This window comes from Gopherus evgoodei, chromosome 15, assembly GCF_007399415.2.
Source record: "Gopherus evgoodei ecotype Sinaloan lineage chromosome 15, rGopEvg1_v1.p, whole genome shotgun sequence".
Lineage (NCBI taxonomy): Eukaryota > Metazoa > Chordata > Testudines > Testudinidae > Gopherus > Gopherus evgoodei.
Genome location: NC_044336.1, coordinates 7,429,151 through 7,454,706, shown reverse-complemented (window position 1 = coordinate 7,454,706; position 25,556 = coordinate 7,429,151). Strand labels below are relative to the sequence as shown.

General features: G+C 48.8%; 1 protein-coding gene across 6 annotated transcripts in view; it reads left to right on the top strand.

The window, feature by feature from the left end:
* The window catches only part of ARHGAP44 (Rho GTPase activating protein 44), a 173,752-nt gene that overhangs the window by 110,997 nt on the left and 37,199 nt on the right, over positions 1–25,556 (top strand). For all 6 annotated transcript variants that reach the window (XM_030534516.1, XM_030534518.1, XM_030534515.1 and 3 more), the window contains exons 6-10: positions 1,830–1,906; positions 7,260–7,377; positions 15,936–16,004; positions 16,175–16,256; positions 19,763–19,890. In XM_030534516.1, the coding sequence (XP_030390376.1) occupies positions 1,830–1,906; positions 7,260–7,377; positions 15,936–16,004; positions 16,175–16,256; positions 19,763–19,890 (474 nt within the window). The remainder of the gene's footprint in view (positions 1–1,829; positions 1,907–7,259; positions 7,378–15,935; positions 16,005–16,174; positions 16,257–19,762; positions 19,891–25,556) is intronic.

Below are 25,556 nucleotides of genomic sequence, written 5' to 3'. Positions count from 1 at the left end.
TGCTAAGGCAGTGTAAAGGTTCTTGCTCTGCCTGAGAATCTGGCCCAAGACCCACCAGGACACCTCTCTGCAATTCCAATTCAAATCCCCAGGTGGTTTTTGATACTGTCAGATACACAGCATGTTTGGTGTTTGGTTTCTTAGTAAAGGTTGAGGGGACGTGATCTCCAGGGCCTGCATTTGGCCCTGCTGTGGTTGGACTGCATCAGGCAACTGTTACTTGGTTAGCCCTTGTGGCTGGTATCTATTAGCAATGTAGGTTTTTTTCTTCTCTTTTTGTGTGGATGTTTTTGGCAAAGGGCTGTTGCAGACCACATCAGCCAGGACTAGGTCCCAGGCTAATGGGGAGAGGCAGACAGTAGGAACCCCTTACTGTTTTTTTTTTAACATAAGAACAGCCATACTGGGTCAGATCAATGGTCCCTCTAGCCCAGTATCCTGTCTTCTGACAGTGGCCAATGCCCGGTGCTTCAGAGGAATGGACAAAACAGGTCTTGTCAAGGGATCCATCCCTTGTCGCCCATTCCCAGCTTCTGGCAAACAGAGGCTAGGGACACTGTCCCTGCCCATCCTGACTAATAGCCATTAATGGACCTATCCTCCATGAACTTATCTAGTTCTTTTTTTAACCCTGTTATAGTCTTGGCCTTCACAACATCCTCTGGCAAGGAGTTCCACAGGTTGACTGTGCATTGTGTGAAGAAATGCTTCCTTGTGTTTGTTTTAAACCTGCTGCCTATTAATTTCATTTGTTGACCCCCAGTTCTTGTGTTATGCAAAGGAGTAAATAACACTTACTTGTTTACTTTCTCCACACCTGTCATGATTTTAGAGACCTTTATCATATCCCCCCTTAGTTGTCTCATTTCCATGTTGAAAGGTCCCAGTCTTATTAATCTTTCCTCATATGCGCAGCCGCTGACTTTCCAAAGCGCTGGGGGGTGCTTGATCCCCGGCTAAGCCCCCACTCCACCCCTTCTCCCAAGGCCCCACCCTGGCTCTTCCCACCCTGTTCCACCCCCTTCCCCGAGCACTGCTCCCCCCTCCCCCAGACCCTCCTGCACTGATCCATGGGAGGCACTGGGGAGGGTGAATGGAGGCTGGTAGGGGGGCTGCCAGGGGGTGCTCAGCACCCACCATTTTTTTCCCTGTGGATGCTCTAACCCCGGAATAGCCACGAATGTTCATCTGGAAACTGTTTCATACCCCTAATCATATTTGTTGCCCTTTTCTGAACCTTTTCCAAGTCCAATATATCTTTTTTGAGATGGGACGACCGCATCTGCACGCAGTATTCAAGGTGTGGGCATACCATGGATTTATATAGAAGCAATGTGATATTTTCTGTCTTATCGATCCCTTTCCTAACAATTCCCAACATTCTGTTCACTTTTTTTCTCTGCCTCTTGTTAGGATTCTTCTTTGTGTCCTAGGCTGGGATGCTAGGCCCAGATTCTACAGTGCATCTGAGCTGTTCTTCCTGCAAGGAGTCTGCATCCCAAAGAGCCATTCCAACGAACGAACAGTGAATAGAGCATAAAACTGGGAATCTGTTTTACTCTGATTTTGTTGTCTCTCTTTTCCGAGTGGGGGCGGGCCCCAATGGCAGAGCCTCCCATGAGCATGCCAGTCTCGCTGTGACTGGCTGCCGGCCCGCATTGGGGGTCAGTGTGTGCCCAGTCGAACGGGAGGCACTGAGCAGTGGCTGGGCAGCAAAGCTCTTCACTTGTAGACAGGTGCAGTCACTCAAGAGGTTGGGAGCTCCTGTCCTGGGCAGTTGACAGTGGCAGCCTGTGCTCCATCTGTGGTGTTTTGTCTCCTTGCTGCAGGTGGAAATCCCAAATATCCAAAAACAGAGGAAGCATTTAGCAAAATTAGTCCTGGACATGGATTCCTCACGGACAAGGTAAGAAGCATCGTCTCAGTCAGTCTCCCTCCAGCTGGCTTCGCTACCCAGCTGGTTTTCCTCTTTCAATGAGTTTGGGGAAATGATCTCTAAAGCAACTTCTGTAGTTTTTAAGAAATGTTCCTGAGTGAATTACAGCTGATTTCAAAGCAATGGATTGACCGCTGCATAGGGGGAAGAGCTTTGTTTGTCCAGACAGCATGGATAGTTTAGGCAGCAGTGGTGCACATTTCTTCCACGCCACCCCGCCACTGGGCCTCAATCTGTGTCACCCATTCATTCCTTGGCACATCAGCTGGGAACGCTAAGCAGGTGCCCTGATTGGTGCCGTGCCTATCGGTGGATTTGGAAAGGTGACAGAGAACTGAGACTCTCACCACCTGATTCCATCTAGGCCTCCAGAGCTAAATAAAACAATCAGGATGCATTGACTGGTCAGTTCTGTGCCGTTAAATCTATCAGAGGCAGCCTGATTCCATCCCATTAGCCCAGCTCAGCTTTTACCACACACAGTATTTTTTATTTTCTGTCTAAAGAAGCCCATGGGGGAGTATGGTGGGGGGGACTCCGCTTTACTTAGGACCAGTTAGTATCAATTTTTCATCATGATCACTCTATTGAGGAGTTTATTTTCATGTATCTATTTACTTAAGCTCACTTTGTAGACCAGTTGAGAAGGTTGCTTTGGAGTCTGCATTAGCGTTAGGTGTGTTCACATGCATCATTCCAATGCACTAGCCGTGCCCAGCTGTCCTGCCACCACCGTGTGTTATAACCTCTAGTAGTACCTGGCAGGGGCTGTCGATCTGTCCCGGTGAATGACAGGCACCGTCAATAGGTCCATGTCAGGCCGCCAGCAAATGCCCTGGAGTCAGGTTAAGAAATGAGCCAGCATTTCAGCTTCCATCTGAAAAATATGCAGATTCCTTTCCTTGCAAGCGCTCTCCAAAATAGGATTGTTTGTCTGTTGCACAAGTCTGGTTCTTCTCCATTTTGGTGAAGCCTTGGATGGGCGGGCAGGGATTCATCACAAAATAGATTCCTACCGCTTCATTGGAGCATTGCTAAGATGTAGCTAGCACAGCCAGAGGTGTGGATGGGCCAGCATGTTCTGTCAGAAACCCAGCTCTCCAGGTGGTTGTAATATGAGCAGAAACGCATTTTCCTGAGTCTGGGAGTTTTCTGGAGGTGAATTTTTCCCAACACTTATTTAAATAAAAAGAGAGCAGGGTGATGTGGCTGGATTTTAAAAGGATGCTAACCACATAAAAATCCTATTTAGAAAAATTCCTTCAGTATGTTATTTGCAAATGCCTTCCATGATTAAGAAGGGAATATTTTTTAACAACATTTAGTTTATTGTTGCACTTTTATGCAAGTTATTATTTATCATCGCCCTGCTGAGAGGTGTGCTAAGCGCATCGCAAAGCCAATAGAAAGGCTTGCTCCCTAACCCCCCTTTCAGTGACCCTGATCAGGTCACTTTCTGTTTGCCGTCCATCAGACAAGCAGGCTGGTGAGGAGGTTTTGTTCAAGGGGCTAAAGGAAAATAGGAAAACTTTTTTTTTAAAAACATCCTCTTTTCCAAAACAGGCTCTTTGTCTTCAGACACGGGTCTGGAACCTCCTACCCCAGCCTATCGTAGTTCTATTTTTATTTCCAATTAGATGTTTTTGAAACATGCTGGAATAGTCCAGAGCGTCCCCGGAACCTGCACCACGTCTCGGACAAACTAGGACAAAGAACTAAGGACGATCACAGACCTCCCCACCTTAAGCTCGAAATGCCCAGTGCACTTCTGCTTGCCTTCTGCAATGTAAAGACAGAGCAGTGTGTGTACATATAAACAGGCAAACCCCAGAACAAGACCGCACCACAACCAAGCCCCACAATTCTCCTGCGGGGGGGAGCATGAGAGAGAGAACGAGCCACACGTGACAGGCGTTAGTCACGTCACTTAATGTACCACAGGAAGGTGCTCAGCTGCTGTGGTGATGAGGGTGTTGGAAGAACCTGAACAGCATAGAAATGCAGTAACTCCTCGCTTTACGTTGTAGTTATGTTCTTGAAAAATACTACTTTGAGTGAAACGATGTTAAGCGAATTCAAGGTGGGACATTTCCTTGCTGCTAAATGATGAACTAGCCCTCGGCTGAGCCCTCAAGAGTTAACACATTGTTAATGTAGCCTCACACTCTACAAGGCAGCACGAATGGAGGGAGGGGAAACAGCATGGCAGAGAGAGACAGAGACACACTGTGTGTGTGTGTGTGTGTGTGTGTGTGTGTGTGTGTGTGTGTGTGTGTGTGTGTGTGTGTGTGTGTGTGTGTGTGTGAGAGAGAGAGAGAGAAAGAGAGAGAGAGAGAGAGAGAAGCACATTGCCCCTTTAAGTACACTGACCCCTCTCTAAGTATATTGCCTTTTTAAGTAGATCAGCCAGTTGAGACAGCAGCTGCTGCCTGCAAGCTCCCTCCGTTCTGAGCCCGATCATGTACCCGTTCCCCCCTCCCCCTCCCCGCTCTGTGGAGATGGGGTAAAAGAGCAGGGGATGGGGGACACCCTGTCATTAGGCCTCCCTCCCCCCCCCCTCCCGCCCCGCACACAGCAAGCAGGAGGCTCCCAGAAGCAGCTCCAAGGCAGAGGGCAGGAACAGCACATAGCAGTCAGGGGAGGGACAGCTGAACTGCTGGCAATTGATAGCCTGCTGGGCAGCTGCAGCACAGGGAACTTAGGGGAGCGGAGAGCTGATAGGGGGGCTGCCGGCCCACCCCGATTCCAAGCCCCCACCTGCTAGCTCCAACGGGCTGCTCTTCCTGCAAGCAGTGGACAAAGCAGGCAGCTGCCAAACAACGTTATAAGGGATCATTGCACAACTTTGAACAAGCATTGATCAGCAATGTAACAATGATGACGTTAAGTGAGGAGTTACTGTAGGGTGAGAGGCTGTGTACAGCCTCTCTCTCCATAGACAGACAACTTCGGAGACCTTGTCCCAAGCGTAGCCTGCCAGTACATCTCCCATTCTGTTCTTCTGCCCGTCGATGGGGAAATTCTGGCCTGCCAGAGCTCTATCTTCGCAAATATCTCTTGATGATGCTCCTTTTGCATCCTTGGCTATGTAGATGGTGGCTCAGATTGCAACTGGTCGGAGGAATGCGAGGCTGTTAGCCAGACGTCGATCTGAGACAAAATAATAGAATGGCTGGTACGGGACTTGATTAATTAAGAACTGAAAGAAGTGAATGTAATTAATGCCGATCAATATAGGCTTATGGAAAATAGATCTTGTCAGACTAACTTCAGAGCATTTTTGGATAGGATTACAACTTGGGTTGATAGAATCTTAACCTTAACTTTCACCTTTATCACAAGTATTTTTAGTAAAAGTCAGGGGCAGGTCACAGGCAATAAACAAAAATTCACAGAAGCCCGTAACCTCTCCCTGCCTTTTACTAACAATACGCAGCGGCGGGGGAGGGAGGGAAACCCCAAGGAGGCTGATCCAACCCCTGCTGCTGTTTCAGCCCCAGGAGTTGCTGTTCTGGTGACTCCACCGCCAACCTCCAGCCAGCTGCTCTCGCCCCACAGCTGCTTATGCGGCACGGGCTGACCACCGCTGCTTCTGCTTAAGCCTTGGGGCTGCTGCTTTGATGGGCCCAGGGCTGACAGTTGCTTCAGCCATGCTGCTGCAGAAGAGGTCACAGAAAGTCTCAGGATTCGTGACCTCCATGACAGAATCAAATCCTTAGTAAGAGTGTTGATACTTAGGACTAGCCTACCTTTAAAATTTTGATCAGCACAGCTGTGTTGCTGGCACGCCGTAGCTATGCCGACGTAAGCTCGGGTGTAGATGTGCTGGATCAATGGAAGAATGTTTCTGTCAACCTAGCTGCTACCGCTCAGAGAGGTGGGTTACCTACAGCGAGAAGAAAAGCCCTTCTGTCACCGTAGACACGTCTACGCTACAGTGCAACAGCATCGTAACGACAACGCCATAGCTGTGCCACTGTAGCACCCATATGTAGACATGGCCCCAGACTTCTGTGGGGCATTTGATGTGGTACTGCTGGACATCTTGATTAAGAAGCCAGCGTGTGCGTGGAGCCCGTTAAATGGATTAAAAACTGATTAACTGATAAGTCTCAACGTGTAACTGTAAATGGGGAATCATCATCAAGTGACTCCGTTTCTACTGGAGTCCCACAAGGCTCAGTTCTTGTCCTTGTGCTATTTAACATTTTTATTAATGACCTGGAGGAAAACCTAAAATTGGTCATGATACAGTTTGCAGGTGACACACAGATTGGGGGAGGAGTGGACAATGAAGAGGAGAGGTCACTGATACGAGGAGACCAGAATCTCTTGGTAAACCGAGTGCAAGCAAATAAATGTGGTAGAGCCAAAAATAAGGTCCTATATTTAGGAACAAAGAATGGAGGCCATACATACAGGATGGGGGACTCTATCTTGGGAAGCAGGGACCCTGAAAAAGACTTAGGGGTCAGGATAGATAGTCAGCTGCACATGTGCCCGAACTGTAACGCTGTGGCCAAAAGGGCTAGTGTGATCCAGGGACATATATGCAGGAGACTCTCTAGTAGGAGTAGGGAGGTTATATCACCTCTGTATTTGGTACCAGTGCAGCTGCTAGTGGAATATTATGTCCAGTTCTGGTGCCCACAATTCAAGGATGGTGTCGATAAATTGGAGAGGGTTCAGAGAAGAGCCACAAGAATGATTAAAGGATTAGAAAACAGGCCTTATAGTGATAGACTCAAGCTCAGTCTATTTTGCTAACAGAGTAGGTTCAGGGGTGATTTGAAAACAGTCTATTAGTATCTACATCAGGGAAGTTGTATGGCCTGTCTCATGCAGGAGGTCAGACTAGATGATCAGAATGGACCTTTCTAGCTGTGAAATCTCTGATTTTTGCCTTTTAGAAACGCCTTTTTCTTTTAAATAAACCTTTCAATATTGCTTCAGTCTCCTGTATCCTCTAGGAGATTATTTCCAGGCTGTGTCAACCCAACCTCTGGGACACATCACTTGCTCAACTCCTTTGAGAAGTAACTTGGCCTGATAGCTGGCGGGCCAGAGAATAGCCAGTCTAATTGACCTCATGCCAGGCCTAACTGGCACATACTGGAGCAGAGAGGAGCCACCTGGCTTTTTAATGTAGCGGGGTGGGCCATGGAGACCACAGGTCACTGTCTGCCACATGCCATCTTGAGCTAAGTGGTTACGGTCAGGGTGCACCTAAGCCTACGTGGTTAAGCCATTCCCTGGGCTGTTCCCTTTCCCAGGCAGCTCTACCACTCATTGCTGACGCCAGTTCCATTGTGTCCCCTCTCAGGTGGCAGCAGTCGGCGAAGTCGTCAGGTTTGTCGAGCAACCTGCAGCCGTCAGGTGCCAAAGCGGACGCTCTCAGGGAAGAGATGGAGGAGGCGGCGAACAGAGTGGAGATTTGCAGGGTACCTCTCACTCTCTCTTATCTCATGGCTGCGCAGCCCATCACCGCTCCGGTATCTCGCCCAGGGAATGGGAGAAGGTTTATATGAGTCGGGGAATTTGGGGCTTGGAGTTGCAGGCCTAAGCTGGCAAGCAGGTCACAGGTGTGGGAGAGTGATGCCAATGGAGGCCCTGCTGTTCCCAGAAGTCCCCGCCCGCCCAACAGGCAGCATCAGCGGCCCTTGTCTCAGGCTCCTTCCCACAGCCCTGCCAAGAATCCTCACCCTTTGCCAGGAGTAGTTGCTGGTGCAGGGAGAGGTGACTTGTCTCCTTCACCACTTCAGAGCCCCTCAATCATCCTCCTGCTACACCAGGTGAGACCTACCCTCTGCAGCTTGGGGATAGACCCTCCTCACTCCCAGCACCTTCCCCCTGACTCCCATTCAGCCTAAGGGCATGCCTGCGCCTTGACCCTGTCTGCCTTGATCTCACACAGCTTGGGATAGGCTCTCCCTGACCCTCTCTTCCCCCAGGTTGGGGAGAACTCTAGGCTAACAACTGTCAGAGCTGATGAGCAGCTTCTGCCCTCCCATGTCATGCTCAGGTAATTAGCAGGTACCAGGGTGTGGTATTGCATTGTGAGCCACAGTGGCATAGCGTGTGCAGTGCCCGAGCCCCAAGAGGTAACCAGCACTTTCCTCCAGAGTTTGTTCCTTTGTTAAGAGTCAGTGTGGACGAAAACCAGAGACTGAAGGAAAGATGTCCTCTCCTCCCTTTCCCCTCCCACATCCCAGCTTCATCTGGCAGTGTTTGGGGCTGGAAAGCAAACTCTTCCAGGTATCCTCCATCCTAGGGGACTATGGCAGGGAACTGTTGCACAATTTAGCACCAATAGTATGTTGAACCCTGGTATACTGACGTGCAAGAGCAGGCATGGTTTAGTGGTTAGAGCATAGGACCAAGAGTTAGCAGAACTGGGTCGTGGGCTCTGCTCTGTCGCTTTGTGCTTCTCTGTTGCCTTCTGCTCAAGGTTTTCAAAGCATTAATATGTATATTTTGAGCTAGATTTTAAAAAGTGCTTAGCTCCCACAGCTGGAGCCAGATTTTGTGAGTACTTCCAAAATCTGGCCATTCCATTTAAGCACCTAAATGGAAACTGAGCTTTCTTGAAAATCTATCCCCTACCTGTTTGTGCACTAACTCACGTGGTTTTATGGCTGTGACTGTATGTATTCAGGAATTCCAAACCAGTCTAACAAACTACTATGTAAGAACGGCCATACTGAGTCAGACCAATGGTCCATCTAGCCTTGTATCCTGTCTTCTGATAGTGGCTGATGCTAGGTGCTTCAGAAGGAATGAACAAAACAGGGCAATTATTGAGTGATCCATCCCCTGTTATCTAGTCCCAGTTCTGGCAAACAGAGGCTAGGCACACCCAGAGCATGGGGTTGCATCCTTGCCCATCCTGGCTAATAACCATTGATGGATCTATCCTCCAAAGAAGAACTAGATAAATTCATGAACCCAGGTATAGTTTTGGCCTTCATATCCTCCCCTGGCAACAAGTTCCACAGGCGAACTAAGCATTGCAGGAAGAAGTATTTCCTTTTGTTTGTTTTAAACCTGCTCGGGTGACCCCTGGTTCTTGTGTTATGTGAAGTGGTAAATAACATTTCATTTTTCATTTTTTCCACATCAGTCATGATTTTATAGACCTCTATCATAAACACAAAAAAGAAGCTTACAAGAAGTGGAAACTTGGACAGATGACTAGGGACGAGTATAAAAAGTATTGCTCGAGCACAAAGGAGTGTAATCAGGAAGGCCAAAGCACAATTGGAGTTGCAGTTAGCATGGGATATGAAGGGTAACAAGAAGGGTTTCTATAGGTATGTTAGCAACAAGAAGAAGATCAGGGAAAGTGTGGGAACCTTACTGAATGGGGGAGGCAACCTAGTGACAGTTGATGTGGAAAAAGCTGAAGGACTCAATGTTTTTTTTGCCTGAGTCTTCACAGACAAGGTCAGCCCCCCAGACTGCTGCACTGGGCAGCACAGTATGGGGAGGAGGTGAGCAGCCCTCAGTGGCGAAAGAACAGGTTAAGGACTATTTAGGAAAGCTGGACATGCACAAGTCCATGGGGCTGGATCTAATGCATCTGAGGGTGCTGAGGGAATTGGCTGATGTGATTGCGGAGCCATTAGCCATTATCTTTGAAAACTCATGGCAAATGGGTGAGGTCCCAGGCGATTGGAAAAAGGCAAATACAGTGCCCATATTTAAAAAAGGGAAGAAAGAGAACCCAGGGAACTACAGACCGGTCAGCCTCACTTCAGTCCCCAGCAAAATCATGGAGCAGGTTCTCAAGGAATCCATTTGGAAGCACTTGGAGGAGAGGAAGGTGATCAGGAACAGTCAGCATGGATTCACCAAGGGCAAGTCATGCCTGACCAAACTGATAGCCTTGTATGATGAGATAACTGTCTCTATGGATTTGGGGGAAATGGTGGACATGATATATCTTGACTTTGGCAAAGCTTTTGCTACGGTCTCCCGCAATATTCTCTCCAGCAAGTTAAAAAAGTATGGATTGGATGAATGGACTATAAGGTGGATAGAAAGTTGGCTATATCGTCGGGCTCAATGGGTAGTGATCAACAGCTCAATGTCTAGTTGGCAGCAGGTATCAAGCGGAGTGCCCCAGGGGTTGGTCCTGGGGCCAGTTTTGTTCAACATCTTCATTAATGATCTGGATGATGGGATGGATTGCACCCTCAGCAAGTTTGTGGATGACACTAATCTGAAGGGAGAGGTAGATACACTGGAGGGTAGGGATAGGGTCCAGAGTGACCTGGACAAATTGGAGCCGAAAGAAATCTGATGAGGTTCAACAAGGACAAGTGCAGAGTCCTGCACTTAGGATGGAAGAATCTCATGCATTACTACAGGATGGGGACTGATTGGCTAAGCAGCAGTTCTGCAGAAAAGGACTGGGGATTACAGTGGACAAGAAGTGGGATATGAGTCAACAATGTGCCCTTGTTGCCAAGCAGGCTAACGGCATATTGGGCTGCATTGGTAGGAGTATTGCCAGCAGACCGAGGGAAGTGATTATTCCCGTCAATTCGGCACTAGTGAGGCCACATCTGGAGTATTGCTTCCAGTTTTGGCCCCCCCACTACAGAAAGAATGTGGACAAATTGAATAGAGTCCAGCAGAGGGCAACAAAAATGATTAGGGGGTTGGGGCACATAACTTATGAGGAGAGACTGAGGGAATTGGGCTTATTTAATCTGCAGAAGAGAAGAGTGAGGGGGAAATTGATAGTAGCCTTCAACTACCTTAAAGGGAGTTCCAAAGAGGATGGACCTAGACTGTTCTCAGTGGTGGCAGATGACAGAACAAGGAGTAATGGTCTCAAGTTGCAGTGGGGGGAAGTCTAGGTTGGATATTAGGAAAAACTATTTGACTAGGAGGGTGATGAAGCACTGGAATGGGTTACCTAAGGAGGTGATGGAATCTCCATCCTTAGAGGTTTTTAAGGCTCATCTTGACAAAGCTCTGGCTGGGGTGATTTAGTTGGGGTTGATCCTGCTTTGAGCAGGGAGTTGGGACTAGATGACCTCCTGAGGTCTCTTCCAACCTTAATCCTCTATGATTCTGTGATCGTATCCCCCCTTAGTCGTCTCTTTTCCAAGCTGAAAAGTCCGTCTTTTTAATCTCTCTTCATATGGCAGCTGTTCCATACCCCTAATCATTTTTGTTGCCTTTCTCTGTACCTTTTCCAATTCTAAAATATCCTTTCCGAGTGCAAGCAATTTGTGACTCACTAGGTGTATATTTAATTTGATATACTACAGCTGGTCAAAATGTATTAAACATTTTTATGAGAAATGTCATCAATTTCAAATGTTGACAAAAAAGGTGGGGAGAATGTCACAACTTCTTTTCTCCCATCTCTAAAAGATATGTAGAAAAAACATGGAAGATTGAGAAATAAGCACCCAAGTTAAATATGCATACAGCTCTACAGGTCAAGTTACAGTCTTTTAATATTGGCCAATGGTTTTGTCTTGTCCTGTCCTGTCCTGTCCAGCCCTTGAGTTACATAATGAAACACTAAAGATTGTGTCCGTGTATTTCACCCCTGGTACTAAGGCTTCAAACCTTGAGAGACAAGGTGGGTGAGGTAATATCTTTTATTGGACCAACTTCTGCTGGGGAGAGAGACAAGTTTGCGAGCTTACGCAGATGACTTGAAGAGCTCTGTAAGCTCGAAAGCTTGTCTCTCTCCCCAACAGAAGTTGGTCCAATACAAGATATCGCCTCCCCACCTTGCCTGTCTAATCTCCTGGGACCAACATGGCTACAACGCTGCATATTACAAACTATTAAAGAGTCTTAAGGTATGTCCATGCTTTGAGCTGAAAGTGTAATTCCCAACTCAGGGAGACGTACCCATGCTAACTCTGATGAAGATAGCATGCTAAAAATAAAATGGAGCCACAGCTGCACGACACGCAGGAGGGTCTAGCTGCCCCGATACAGTCCTGTCTGAGACCTTTAGTACCTGCTCGGGTGGCTAGCATCTCGTGCTGCCACGGCTACACTTCTGTTTTTAGTGCACTGTCTCTGTCAGAGGTAGGGTAGTTATGTCTGCTTGAGATAGAAATTGTACCTTCCAAGTCCAGCGTAGAGGTACTTTACTGAATAAGTGCTGCCCATTACTGGTTTGAGCAATAATGGGCTGTATATTTAATGAACTACTCAGACAAAAATAGCCAAACAGAGATTGAAAAAAGCAGAGTATTTACATTGCATGCAGTGCATCCCTTAGGGAACAGACGGCATTTGACTAATCAGATGCTGCTTCATATCAGCCTGCTTAGGAACAGTGCATGGAAAGGGGCAGCACGTCCAGGTCTTCGGCGGCGGGTCCCTCAGTCCCTCTCGGAGAGAAGGACCAGCCGCTGAATTGGCACCGAAGAATGAAGCGACGTGGTAGAGCAGCTGCCAATCGCGGCTTTTTTTTCTCTCTCATTCTTCACCGCTTGGGACAGCAAAAAAGCTGGAGCCGGCCCTGTTGGTGGGATTACTTCCACTATAAAGTTAAGTACATGCCTATTGGCAGGATCAGGGTGCCCGTGTTTGAATATGCAAAAGCAATGAATTTTGCAATACTTTGTCTGCCATAGTGGAATGACGCTTTTCTGTCTGTCTGTCTAATCTATCCATCCATGTGCTGAGCTTTGTTTGAGTCCGGGAGGAGCTCCAATGACGAAGTAAAGACACAGAGGGCTGTTCCTGATTATCCCTATCACACAACCATAAAAGCCTGACAGGCTTGCATACCCTCACATGCCCTGTTCCCCCCCACCACCCCAGCTCATGTTTATGGCCGAATGTCTGCCTTATTTTCATTAGGGACTTTTGTGTGTCTGGCCTGAAGCTGGAAGGCTGGGCGCGTTGCCACTTAGCCACGAGTGGGCAAACCCATCCAGGAAATGTTTATTACAAATATAGGTTGGGGAGAAATGTCATTTACTTATACTGCTGTTTTACTTTGTTGCTGGCATAACTATCCTAGCACTTATTAAAAAAGCATTCTCCACAATATCTGAAATCAACCTGGTTGATTGGCCTTCTCCATTTGGGATCAGTCATAACACGACAAAGGGTGCGTGTAGTGAAAAGGAGAACCATACATTACAGCTGAATCACAAGCCAATAGCCTCCTGTTGATCTGACATGGCAAGGGCATAGGCTCCAGGAAAGGGTTAGTGGTGACAGCCGTTCCTGAGTTGGGGGCAATTTTTATTCATGAAATTTCTTGCTTTTTTAAAACCTGTCAGTAAGTATAGCACAAATAAGTGGGAACGAATCATGCCACTGGTCCTAGCCTGGTATAATCTGGGCAGGGGCTGTTAAAACTTCCCACCCACCCACATGAATTCTGACCTGCACCCCCCTCTTCTATTCCAGTCCGGGGGCTTCCGCCTTGCTCTGCTAGTTCACTGCAGCCGTCCCTCTCCCCACTATCCTGGACCTCTGTAAATACACTTGCATCAAGGTCTCTCATGAGCCGAGACCGGCACCTGTGCTGAATTATGTCAGTTTGTGCAGTGGCTTCATAATGTGAACAGAGGGAGGCAGAGGTTGGGGTGAGACAATTCCCCCTGAGCCCTTCTAAAAAAAAAACCCCAGACCTCCATGTGTGAACTACGATCAGTGCAAGGTTTGAACCCAGATCTTCAGAGGTGAAGAGTTATCCCATTCTGCGACCGACAGCAGATCCTCAGAACCTTGTTCTTTATAGGGCATTGACTCATTCACCACAGTGAGTAAGCCTTGGTAAGGAAGTTCCCCCATGGTTTCCCCCAATCAATACATGGCCCATATCCGCTATTCTGCAGATGGGAGAAGTGAATGGGTTTTTCTCAGAAAAAGACTGTTTCCATCTCCACCTTCATCTCCTCCTCTCCTTGCACATCCACCCCCGTTTCGACTTTCACTGTCATCGGCCCATCTCCATTCTTGTCTCCAGTCCTTGACTCTCCATCCCTGTGGTTGGTTCTGACTCCATCTGCACCTCTGCTTCCCCCATGCCCTGCATCCATCTCCCCATGTCCTGACCATGCTGTCCTCATGTGTTCCTGTAGGACAATGGAGCTTACACACAGAGATATGCACAAAGTCCCCTTTGCCATATCCCCTTGTTAACTTTCAGATATTTTCTCCTTTTTTAAATCACACTTTCCTGTCCCCAGCGAAACGAGAGGGGTGTGTCCTCCACACTTTTCTCTTGCGTTTGCACTTCAACTGTTTGACATTCGTGTTTAACAAAATTCATAATGTGACAATAAAACAACCAAATTGCTCTTCTTCCTCTTCCCACAAGACCAACAGGGGCCACACACAGGGCACCACTGACCATCCTAAGATTGCCAATTGGAGAGGCTCAGATGCTGAGCTGTTGAAGGTATATTTCTGATGGTAGCATTTAGCTCCTTGGTGGGGGTTTCCGTTCCCTGGGCTCACATGTTCTGTTTACCACTGGACTTTGGGGGAGGGGGAGTTGGAGGGATGGGGGGGCAGGGAGCAGGAATATACCACTGGAAATGAGGTGCCAATAGAGCTAGTACCTACTGTGCATGCTTCTGACAACTGCAGCTGTGTCACAAAACAACCACACACACTCCACCTGATGTTCCCACAGTCCTGAGTTTCTTGTGAGCAGAGGCTGCCAGCTGTGCTAATTTTGGAGAGACCCAGCAAAGACCCAAACATTTTACTTGTGATGCCAGCAGGATTTGAACCAGATGCGCAAAAAGTTGGGTGCTGGCCCTAACCTGCTGTGCTATCTAACCCTGTTTTCCTTCCTCCCTACTCCATGAAACTGCTGAAACCCCTCTATGATACTTGTGTGGAGACCAGCCTCCTGGACAAAACTGCTTCAGGAACTCCACAGGCAGGACTCTTGCAAAGTAATAGTGGGACCATTGTTGAATGCAATGGGCACTAAACAGAACCTGCAAAGCCTTTACCCCTTGATGTGTGCCCAGTGGGCAGCTGTGCATGCAGATGTATGTATGTACATCCACGTCTGAGGTTGGAACATGCCCACACAAACATAGTGACTGCTCCATTGGTGCTTAGGCTAGAATAGTACTTAGCATGGCCCTTTGTGTAGAGTTACAGAGAGCAGAGTCAGACTGGGGTGTGGTAGATACTGAGGGCTCTGCAGTTGGCATGCAGATGCTAACGTGGCATATTTTGACCATCAATGGATGAGAAATCGGGGAAAGCCACCAGAGATCTCAGAGGGTTTTAGGTGGGCCAGTCCCTCCTTGTCCTCATGTCTGCTACCCCTGAGTCAAACTCAGACCTGGGTGTAACCAGCCATGGAAGTCAGTGGAGTTCTACCCATTTACATCGGGTCTGAATTTAGCAAGAGTCTTTCCAAAACCAAAGGCAGGAGGAAACCGCCCAACTTTCCAGCATCTCAGATCTTTGATACATCACCCTTCAAGGAACAATTATCCCTTTCAGATCCATCTAGGCTCTGATATCCTGCTCTCCCAACATGTGTGGGGTTCCCACAACATTCTGCTCTCTTGATGTGTGTGGAATTCTTTGTGGAGCAGAATATTGGATTCTAGATCCACCTTATGGATCTAAGGGGAAGATTCTTGCTGTGAACGAGGTGTTTTATTTCTCTTCTGCAAATCCTGCAGCGTCAGCCTTCCCATCTTGTACTCGGACTGGTAACGAAAGCTGAGCCACGCAGGATTGCTAATGTCAGATCTGTATCTATTCCCTCCTCCTCCCCCCACCCCCAATCTGTGTTTCACTGCCCATGTTCCCTGCAGCCAGGATCAAATGCACCATAAAGTCAGTGCCATTTTCAGGTGGCCTGCAAAGGTGGTGCAATCCCAGCAGCGTGCAACACCGGCCTGAAGCATCTCTGACCCTGTGTGCTGGCCTTCGTGCCCGATCCACCTGTAAATGATTGCAATTACTGGTCAGAGTGGTTTGATTTTGTTTAATTTACTGCTTGCTAATTCTGTGCTCTCCACAGGACCAGCTGTCGGCTGACATGTACAATTTCGTGGCCAAAGAAATAGACTATGCAAACTACTTTCAAAGAGTAAGTGCCAATGGGGATTGGGCTTTTCTGTCTGTGTCCTTCCCTTGTGAATGATGTCTCATTGTGTTAACAACCGGTCCCTCACCCAGATGCCCCTCCTCTAACCCCTACGCAAGTGCCCCATGGTTCCTACGGCAGGATATAATATCTCTTCCTTGTCTTTTCCCCAGTTAATAGAAGTGCAAGCAGAATACCATAGGAAGTCATTAGCACTTTTACAGAACGTGTTGCCTCAGATAAAAGCACAGCAGGGTAAGTGCACAGTGTTTTCTTAATTGACGGCATGCTAAGCTAAGATGGACTGGCGCTCGGGGCCCCAGCTGATTAGCAGAGGGCTTGATGAGAGAGCCCTTCGTGTCCAGCACTGCACTGTACCCATAGGTACTGTCTGTCCCCTTTCCCTGAATCATCAGTTTTTGCTTACCACCAGAGGCAGGATTCTGGAGCAAGTGGAGCAGGGATTCTCAGTAGTGAAACCATCTCACGTGCCGTTGCCCTCCGTCCCAGTCAGAAGCAGTTCCAACCACCCTGCACAGAGCTGATTTAGTGGGGAGGAAATTTTCCACCGATTTTCCAAGTCACCCCACTCCTGGACATAGCTTTCTCAGCAGGGTCTCATTCCCTTAAACTGTTGAAATCAGTTCTCTGTCAGTTCCTCCTCTATCTTCCAAGTTAGGGTATGGCTACATTTGGAATTTCAAAGCGCTGCCCCGGCAGCGCTGCGGGAGCGCTGCCGCGGCAGTGTTTTGAAGTGTGAGTGTAGTCAGAGCGGCAGCGCTGGGAGAGCTGCATGTAAACCACATCCCTTACGGATGTAGCGTGCAGCGCTGGGAGCCGCGCTCCCAGCGCTGCTGCCCTGATTACACTAACGCTTTACAGTGCTGTATCTTGCAGCGCTCAGGGGGGTGTTTTTTCACACCCCAGTTGCAGCGCTGTAAAGTGTGAGTGTAGCCAAGGCCTTAGTCCCCTCCCCTCGGCCCCAGCAAACACAATCAATGCCCTGCAGCAACTACAGCCCCCTCTCTGGCAGCGACTCTGGCCTGCGCACTGCCCCACCTTCAATCCATTCGCCTTGCAGTGGCTTTTCAACAACCCCGCTGTCCCTCGCTCGCAGGACAGTGACTCGTCTCTCCTCCCCACCCCTTCATGGGATCAATTGCCCCCACCAAAACCCATATCTTCCCCCCCACATGCTTGCCAGCCCTGCATCTCCCTCCGCAGAGCTCAGCTCTTCTCTAACCCTGGGCCCGTCAGGTTCTCTCCTGCTTTCAAACTCTTCTGAGTCTCTGCTCCTTCAGGCAGGCTGCACCCACCCCGGTCGTTGTCTCCTCCCACTGCCATCTGAGTCTGGTCTGGCTCTCCGTCAGCCCCATGGGCTTGAGATCAAATGGAACCAGAATGAAGGGGAACTTAGACTCTAGGACATGGGGAGCAGAAGGAAACCTGGACTAACTGGGTCACAGATTAGGCTTTCCCCTCATTCTTTTAATTAACACATGGCACAATGTGCAGCACTTATTAGAATTTAAAGAGGGGAGTCTCTTGCTGTTGGATTTCCTTGGGGGAAATAACCTTTCCCTTGTGTCATGTGCATAGACCATGCAGACTCCTGTCCGCTCCCGAAAGGAGGTGGATTTCTTCCCTTGGGGAACTGAGTGACACAGATGCATTCATCCATGCACAGTTACGCACACTCAGTCAGACACATGCACGCAAAGCCTCTTGCACACACGCCCCCATCTCTATGCACACAGCCTCGTAAACATACGTTTGGCCCTGCACGTGCATGTACACACACACATGTGCAAGCTTGCGCACTCACACACTCATGCTTTGGGACATTAAGTAGGAAAGAATTCAGGGGGTCCTTGGGACCAGCTGATCAGCCAGGCTAGAATTGCTTCTAACTGCCCGCCTTGGCAATGGAAAGGAATTCCTCAGCCAGCCCAGAAATACAGATACAGGGAAGTTTCTCTCTCTCTCTCTCTGCTAAAGAAAACAAACCCTGGAATGCTCAGTCCTAAGCAGCTGTGGGCTTTGTTTGTGGCCGCAGGCTGCATACTCAGGACTTTACAGTTCCACCCTACAAGATCTCCTGGGCCCTGAGAACCTGCCACCTTTTAAAGCAGCGTTGTTTTCCCCCATTTTAAAGCAACAGTCCTGTAGCTATCAGGCCAATGCCTACTAGCGGTCATGCAAACAGCTCTAGTGGTGCGTGCATTCCCAGGAGCAACCCCATGCAGTTGCAGCTTTATTTCCCTTTTGGGGAACTGCTGCCTGTAAATTACTCCTGCCACCCCCATAAGTATATTGCAGGGGTGGCCAAACTTACTATCCCTCCAAGCCACATACGATAATCTTCAGAAGTTCGAGAGCCGAGTGCACCTGCCAGGGCTCGGGGCTTCTGCCCTGCAGCAGAGTGGTGAGGCTAGGGGCTTCAGCCCTGTGGGGGGCACTTGCCAGGGCATGGGGCTTCAGCAAGAGTGAGGCTGAATCCCTGGCAGGTGCCTCCCATGGGGCAGAAGCCCCTAGACCTACCATCTCGCTGCAGGGCAGAAGCCCCGAGCCCCACCATCCCGCAGCAGGGCAGAAGCCCCAAGACCCCCCTCCCAGTCTGGTGGGTGGAGAATGGGGAGTCTTGGGGGGCGGGGTCCAGCAATCCGCAGTTTGGTATCCCCTGGTATATTGAACACACAAAAGCAAAGAGTTAGAATAGCAGGTGGGCCCCCGTCCCAGTCAGGGCTGGGAGCTCGGAGGGCTGCACCAAGCTTTAAAGATCCACTCCTCATTTTTGGATTAAGGAACATTGCAACCACGATGCACCATGGTAATCTTGTCCCCTGGGGATTTCCCACCCCAGGAGCCGTGGTAGCGTTTATGCCAGTAGAAGCCCAGTTTGAAGTTTAGCCATGCAGTGAGTTGATGCATTTTGCTCTCTCGCCTCTGGAGGCTGGAGTCGAAGTAATAACTCAGGTCACTAGTGAATTGAGTGTGACAGGTTTCACGCTCCACCACTGAGCACAATTGGCAGACCCTGGTGAGCTGAGGGAGGCCCAGGACTGGATTAGCCGGGGATGCTCCAGGGCAAGATTGAGGGGCATTAAGGGAGCTGAGTGAGGGACACCATGCACAATGCATGCCTGCTGTGCCGTGTGTGGCTCCTCACGGCGCTCCCTCCCAGTCCGTAGACCCCATGCGGTCCAGAGCAATAGCAGTGATGGTTTCATTAGGGAGGCTTTCAGGCAGGCCTCAGGTGGGTGAGGCTGGGTGTGATCTGGCCTGTTGGCCACATGGGGGCTTGGCGTTCAGATCTGCACCTTGAGCCAGCAGGGGCTCAGGGGCAGCCTGCTTGGTGCCAAGAGCAGGGGCTAGCCCGTGGTTCCATTGCCAACCCCACACTGGCTGGTCCCAGCAGCAGTGCTGGGGGAGGGTCAAGCATCAGCATGGGACACTGAAGAAGCCATACAAGAGGGGGGATGCTGGGGGGGATCGCATGCCCTGGCTCACCTAGACCTGGATATAGATGCATCCCAGACATGGATTAGCTCCCTACGCGCACACCCATAATGTGGGACATGGGGATGCGCAGCCCTGCAACCTCACTGCCAAGGGAGCTCCCTAACTGGCAGAGACGTGGCTGTCACAGGAAATGGTGGCGGGGGTCGGGAACCTGCGCAGCTTTCCAGCGGGTGTACGCGCTCCCCTAAACCAGCACGGCTTCCTCTCCCTCCTGCCCGCTCTGCGGATCCATGTAACAGAAGCCTGGATCGAGAAGCCCTCCTTCGGGAAGCCGCTGGAGGAGCACCTGGCCGTCAGCGGGCGGGAGATCGCCTTCCCGATCGAGGCGTGTGTCACCATGCTGCTGGAGTGCGGGATGCAGGAGGAGGTGAGTCAGGAGCCCCTCAACTGAGTGGCTTCATTCCAGACACAGATAATCTCCGGCCTTTCTCCACCGAGCACAACTGTCGTAATGATCCCTGCTGCCCTTAAAACCTCTGACCCTCTGAAAAACCCCCTCCTTTATTCCCCCATTGAAACCCTGCTCTGGCTCTCTGGTATTTCCAAACCCTGCCACTGCAAAATCCTGGGGCAGGCCCTTGAAATTTTGAGGCAAGCCCCCTCCTTCAGCTCTTGTGCCCAGCCTTTGGTTCAGTGGGGAGAGCAAACACTGCAGCCTCTTCTCAATCTGTGAATGAGTCTCCTTGGAAACCAGATCCTGTCTTGACTGGTCTTGGATACACCTGGTGTAAATGGGGAGCAGCTCCACTGAGGTCCCTGGAGATACACTGGCAGAATTGGGTCCTGGGTCCCTCGCTGTGTCCCTTTGGTACAAAGCAAGGCTGCTATTAAAATAGATCATGCATTCCTAAGACAGGCCAAGATGGGCCAAATTCGATCATGTTATAAAGAGGTGCAGTTGCCATGGAAGCCTCTGGTCCAAATTCAGAGGCACTGTTTAGAGTGATGTAAGTAGTACTGGGAGTGCATGTGGTAATGTGGTGTAGTTTACAATTATTTGGACCCAGTTCTCCTCTTGGATGAGTTCGTGTCCACTGAATTCAGTGGCGTCACTCCTGATCTACACCAGGGATGAGCCCAACCCATGCTGTTTGAGATTTCATTTGCTTGGAAGCCTGCTGCCTGGAGAAGCACCTTTCATATGGGGAAGTAAGGGCACATCCTGCTGCTCCGTACAGCCGCATCCAGTTGCGTAAGGAGAGCAGCTGGCTGACTGAATAGAGCTGCTGCCACGTCTAACTCCCAGTTTGTGTTTAGAGTCTGTTGCTTTCCTTTGACCTGCCTCCGGTAGACCAGCTCAGTCTGTTAGCACAATCCTGCGTTGTTCCTAGGGCAGTTGGTCTCAGTTATTTATCAGTGGCTTTGAGACCTAAGTAATCCCTTGCCTGAAGAAAGTGTGTCCCAGTTCAGAACCGTGTAGGCAAAGTAACCTTTTCTTTTTCCTTGCCTTGAAATGAGAGGAGAAAAGCAGGAAAGATGATTTAAACACAGCAGGGATTGGAGCGTGCTCTGCGGGACTCTTGTGCGTGCCGCTGTTGCAGTCCTTTTTATTGCATTCACATGGTAGAGACAGAGCTTATAAATATGGAGATAACCATCCCTCTTCATTATGCAGAGACTAGGAAATAACAAATGATGGGCAACCCCCTACAGGTTCAAAGAAGCAACAAAGAGCTCAGATGTTTCTTCAGACCTTGCTGGAAATATTCAGACCCTTTGATCTATAAAGTTGGGCTGGGAATCTCCTGAGACCGCACACATCTGATTGTTTTCTGATGCTTCCCATCCTAGCTGAAAAAAAAAATTCAAAGAAGCAGCTTTGCTCCGTGTTTTGGTGCTTCCAGGCTTTGCCATGATCGAGAAATGCAACTGGGGCCAGGTCTACACTACAGCCCTACAATCCACACCCTTGAGTGACACAGCAACTCATGTAGACAGCGCTATTTCAGCAGGAGAGTTTCTCCCATCAACATAGCTAGTGCCTCTCGGGGAGGTGGATTAACTACACTGATGGGAGAAGCTCTCCTGTCGGCACAGAAGCGTCTTCACTGTACGTGAAGACCAGCCCCGAAAAATTGAAAAGCAAACATAAGAAAGCCTTTACAAACCTGTTTGTAATCTCCAGGGTAGTTTGATTTGAGGGCAAAACTTTGGGTTGCATCATCCTTTCTCTTGAGCAATTAATCCGTCCCTATATATCAGAGGTTCCCAAATTTTTCATATTGCATACCTCCTTTCCAGATCTAACAGCTGCTCCCATACCCGTACTCCTCCCATCACTGATATGTTGTGTGTTCCTGTTAACACAACCTGTCTTTAGCCATCTGTGCATATTTCACTGTTACATACAGATATAATTATAGTGCGACGTATACAACCAAAGTAGAGACTGGACAGTTGCTGGGCAGCTGAACCCGTGCTGTCCGGTGATTGGAGATGAGGGCTCTGTATATCTGCGTCTCTGTATTCTCATTAGTACACCTTGAAGTAAATTAACTACCATATTGTGTTTAACAAATTCCCATGGAGTTTTAAAGCTTCGTCTGAGTTGCCTATTATGAAAATGCAATAAATAAAATATTAAGTAAAATCCACCATTAGACAATTTCTCCTGTGTACTGCTGTCATAAACAGATAGCTAAGGGTTAATGTCTCTTTCACCTGAAGCACCTGACCAGAGGACCAATCAGGAAACCGGATTTTTTCAACTTTGGGTGGAGGGAATTTTGTGTCTGAGGTTTGTTTTCTAGCTGCCTGCTTCCTCTGAGCTTTGGAGAAGTAGTTCTGTTTTCTAATCTTTTGTTTCTAAGTGTAAGGACAAAGAGATCAAATAGTAAGTTATATGGTTTCTTTTCTTTGGTATTTGCATGAATATAAGTGCTGGAGTGCTTTGATTTGTATTCTTTTTGAATAAGGCTGTTTATTCAATATTCTTTTAAGCAATCGACCCTGTGTTGTGTCACCTTATTACAGAGAGAACATTTGTATGTATTTTTTCTTTCTTTTTATATAAAGCTTTCTTTTAAGACCTGTTGGAGTTTTTCTTTACTTCAGGGAATTTAAGTCTGTACTCACCAGGGAATTGGTGGGAGGAAGAAATCAGGGGAAATCTGTGTGCGTTGGATTTGCTAGCCTGATTTTGCATTCCCTCTGGGGAATAGGAAAGTCCTTTTTGTTTCCAGGACTGGAAACGGAGAGGGGGAGTCACTCTGTTTGGATTCACAGAGCTTGTGTCTGTGTATCTCTCCAGGAGCACCTGGAGGGGGGGAAGGGAAAAAGGATTATTTCCCTTTGTTGTGAGACTCAAGGGATTTGGGTCTTGGGGTCCCCAGGGAAGGGTTTTCAGGGGGACCAGAGTGCCCCAAAACACTCTAATTTTTTGGGTGGTGGCAGCAAGTATCAGGTCCAAGCTGGTAGCTAAGCTTGGAGGTTTTCATGCTAACCCCCATATTTTGGACGCTAAGGTCCAGATCTGGGAATAAGGTTATGATATGGTGTGCAGTGGTGGGATAGACAGAATCCAGAAGCCAGTAGGAATATTATATTTTTCTTTTCTCTGCTAAGGGCTTTTTAGCAGAGAGAAACAGGTTGGTTTTAAAAGGGAACCAGAGAGAATTTTTTTCTTTCTTTCTGCTCTCTCTGGCAGTTTGTGGCTTGCATGTTAAGCAAGAAGTCGTTAAGGTGCTATCACGAGTCTTTTGTCACACAATAGCACTCCCATTGAGAGTCATACCAGCACTATATAAATGCAAATAAAGTGGTTTTTCAGGTTTACTTAACATTGAAGATTAGCTAAAGGCACTGTTGCTAGGCAGACTTCAGGAGGCAACAGAGAGCCTGCAGTTCAGAAGAGAAACACCGGAGGGCACCCCAACACAAGAAAACAGGAACCATGTCTACTAAGGCAAAAATTGAGGCCGAAGACCAATTCAAAGAAGCTGAACATAGGCGACAACTGGAGCTAAAAGAAAAGGAAGAAAGCATCAAACTGGCAGCCTACCAAAGAGAACAGGCAGCCCAAGAGGCAGCACACAAAGAAAACTAGAAGAAGAAGAGGTGGCCTACCGAAGGAAACAAGCAGAAGAAGAGTTGGCCCACAGAAGGAAGCACGAAGAAGAAGAGGCAGCCCACCGCCGAGACATGGAAAAACAACAAAAAGAAAATGAAGAGAAGGAAAAACAGAGAAAACATGAACTGGACTTGGCAAAAGCTGGGCTGCATGTGCCAGCCAACCCTAACAACCCGGCGCCAATTATTGCTCCACAGCACAGGAAATTTCCCACCTACAAGGCAGGTGATGACACCGAGGCCTTCTTGGAAAATTTTGAAAGAGCCTGTCTTGGGTACAGCATCCCCGAAGACCAGTACATGGTAGAATTAAGGCCACAACTCAGTGGACCTTTAGGAGAGGTGGCAGCTGAAATGCCTAAGCAGCAAATGAATAACTATAAACTTTTTCAAACCAAGGCCAGATACAGGATGGGGATAACCCCAGATCATGCCCGTCGGCGCTTCAGAACCCAAAAGTGGAAACCAGAGGTGTCATTTCCCAAACACGCCTACTACATTGCAAAAAACTATGAGGCCTGGATAACAGGAAACAACATTCAAACCTTGGAAGAACTGAACCTCCTCATACAAATGGAGCAGTTCTTGGATGGTGTTCCTGAAGACATCACACGGTACATACAAGATGGAAAACCCAAAGATCTCGCTGAGGCAGGGGAGATTGGAGCCAAATGGATGGAACTGGCAGAAAGCAAGAAAGCTACTGTCAAGGGGAATGATTACCACAGGGGGCACACAGACCATAAACCCTACAACCGAGGACAGCCAAAGACCCCACATACCACCCAAGTAAAGCCACAGACACCCTACCCTTCCACCTCACCAGTCTCCAGTAACTCACCTCGGCCCAGTGACCCATCAGATGGAAGATGCTTTAAGTGTAATGAACTGGGACATATCAAGGCCAACTGTCCCAAGAACACCATGCGAGTGCAATTCATTACACCACCATCACACCAAAGATCCCCAGGCCCGGATGCCTCTCAAATACCCTTGGAGCGAAGGGAAAATTTGAGAGTGGGCGGAAAGAAAGTTACTGCGTGGAGAGACACGGGGGCACAGGTGTCAGCTATCCACCAATCCTTCGTTGACCCCAAATTCATCAACCCAAAGGCCAAAGTTACAATTTACCCCTTCATGTCACAAGCTGTAGACTTGTCTACAGCTCAACTGCCTGTCCAGTACAAAGGCTGGTCCGGAATGTGAACTTTTGCAGTCTATGACAATTATCCTATCCCCATGCTACTGGGGGAAGACTTGGCCAACCAGGTGAGGCGGGCCAAGAGAGTGGGAATGGTTACCCGTAGCCAAACCAGGCAAGCTTCCAGACCCATTCCTGTTCCTGAGCCGTCCACAGAGGCCCCGTCTGTGATACCAGAGACCCAGACAGAGGTAGTGGACCCGGATTCCATGCCTACCACTGAAACAGCCACAGCATCTCCAGTCCCAGGCCCGGAACTGGAACAGCAACCAGCACCAGCAAGTGCAACCACATCTTCAAACTCAACGCCAGAGGGTGCCAGCGAGCCAGAACTGGCAGAAGCACAAGACAGCCATACCCAAAAGGCTTAGCCAGAGCCTGAAATACCCTCAGGTGCACCAGCGGAGAGCGGTTCACCAGCAACGGAAACAACCCCATCACCTACATCGCTTCCAGAGGGACCAAGCCTAAGTCCACAGTCTGAGGAAGAACTGGTGACCCCAGCCTCAAGGGAACAGTTCCAGACTGAGCAGGAAGCAGATGACAGCCTTCAGAAAGCTTGGGCGGCGGCACGGAGCACCCCACCGCCTCTCAGCTCTTCTAATCGATCCCGGTTTGTTATAGACCAAGGACTTTTATACAAGGAAATTCTTTCTGGTGGACACTGGGAAGAATGGCAGCCGCAAAAACAGTTGGTGGTTCCAACTAAGTACCGGGGGAAGCTCTTAAGCTTAGCCCATGATCATCCCAGTGGGCATGCTGGG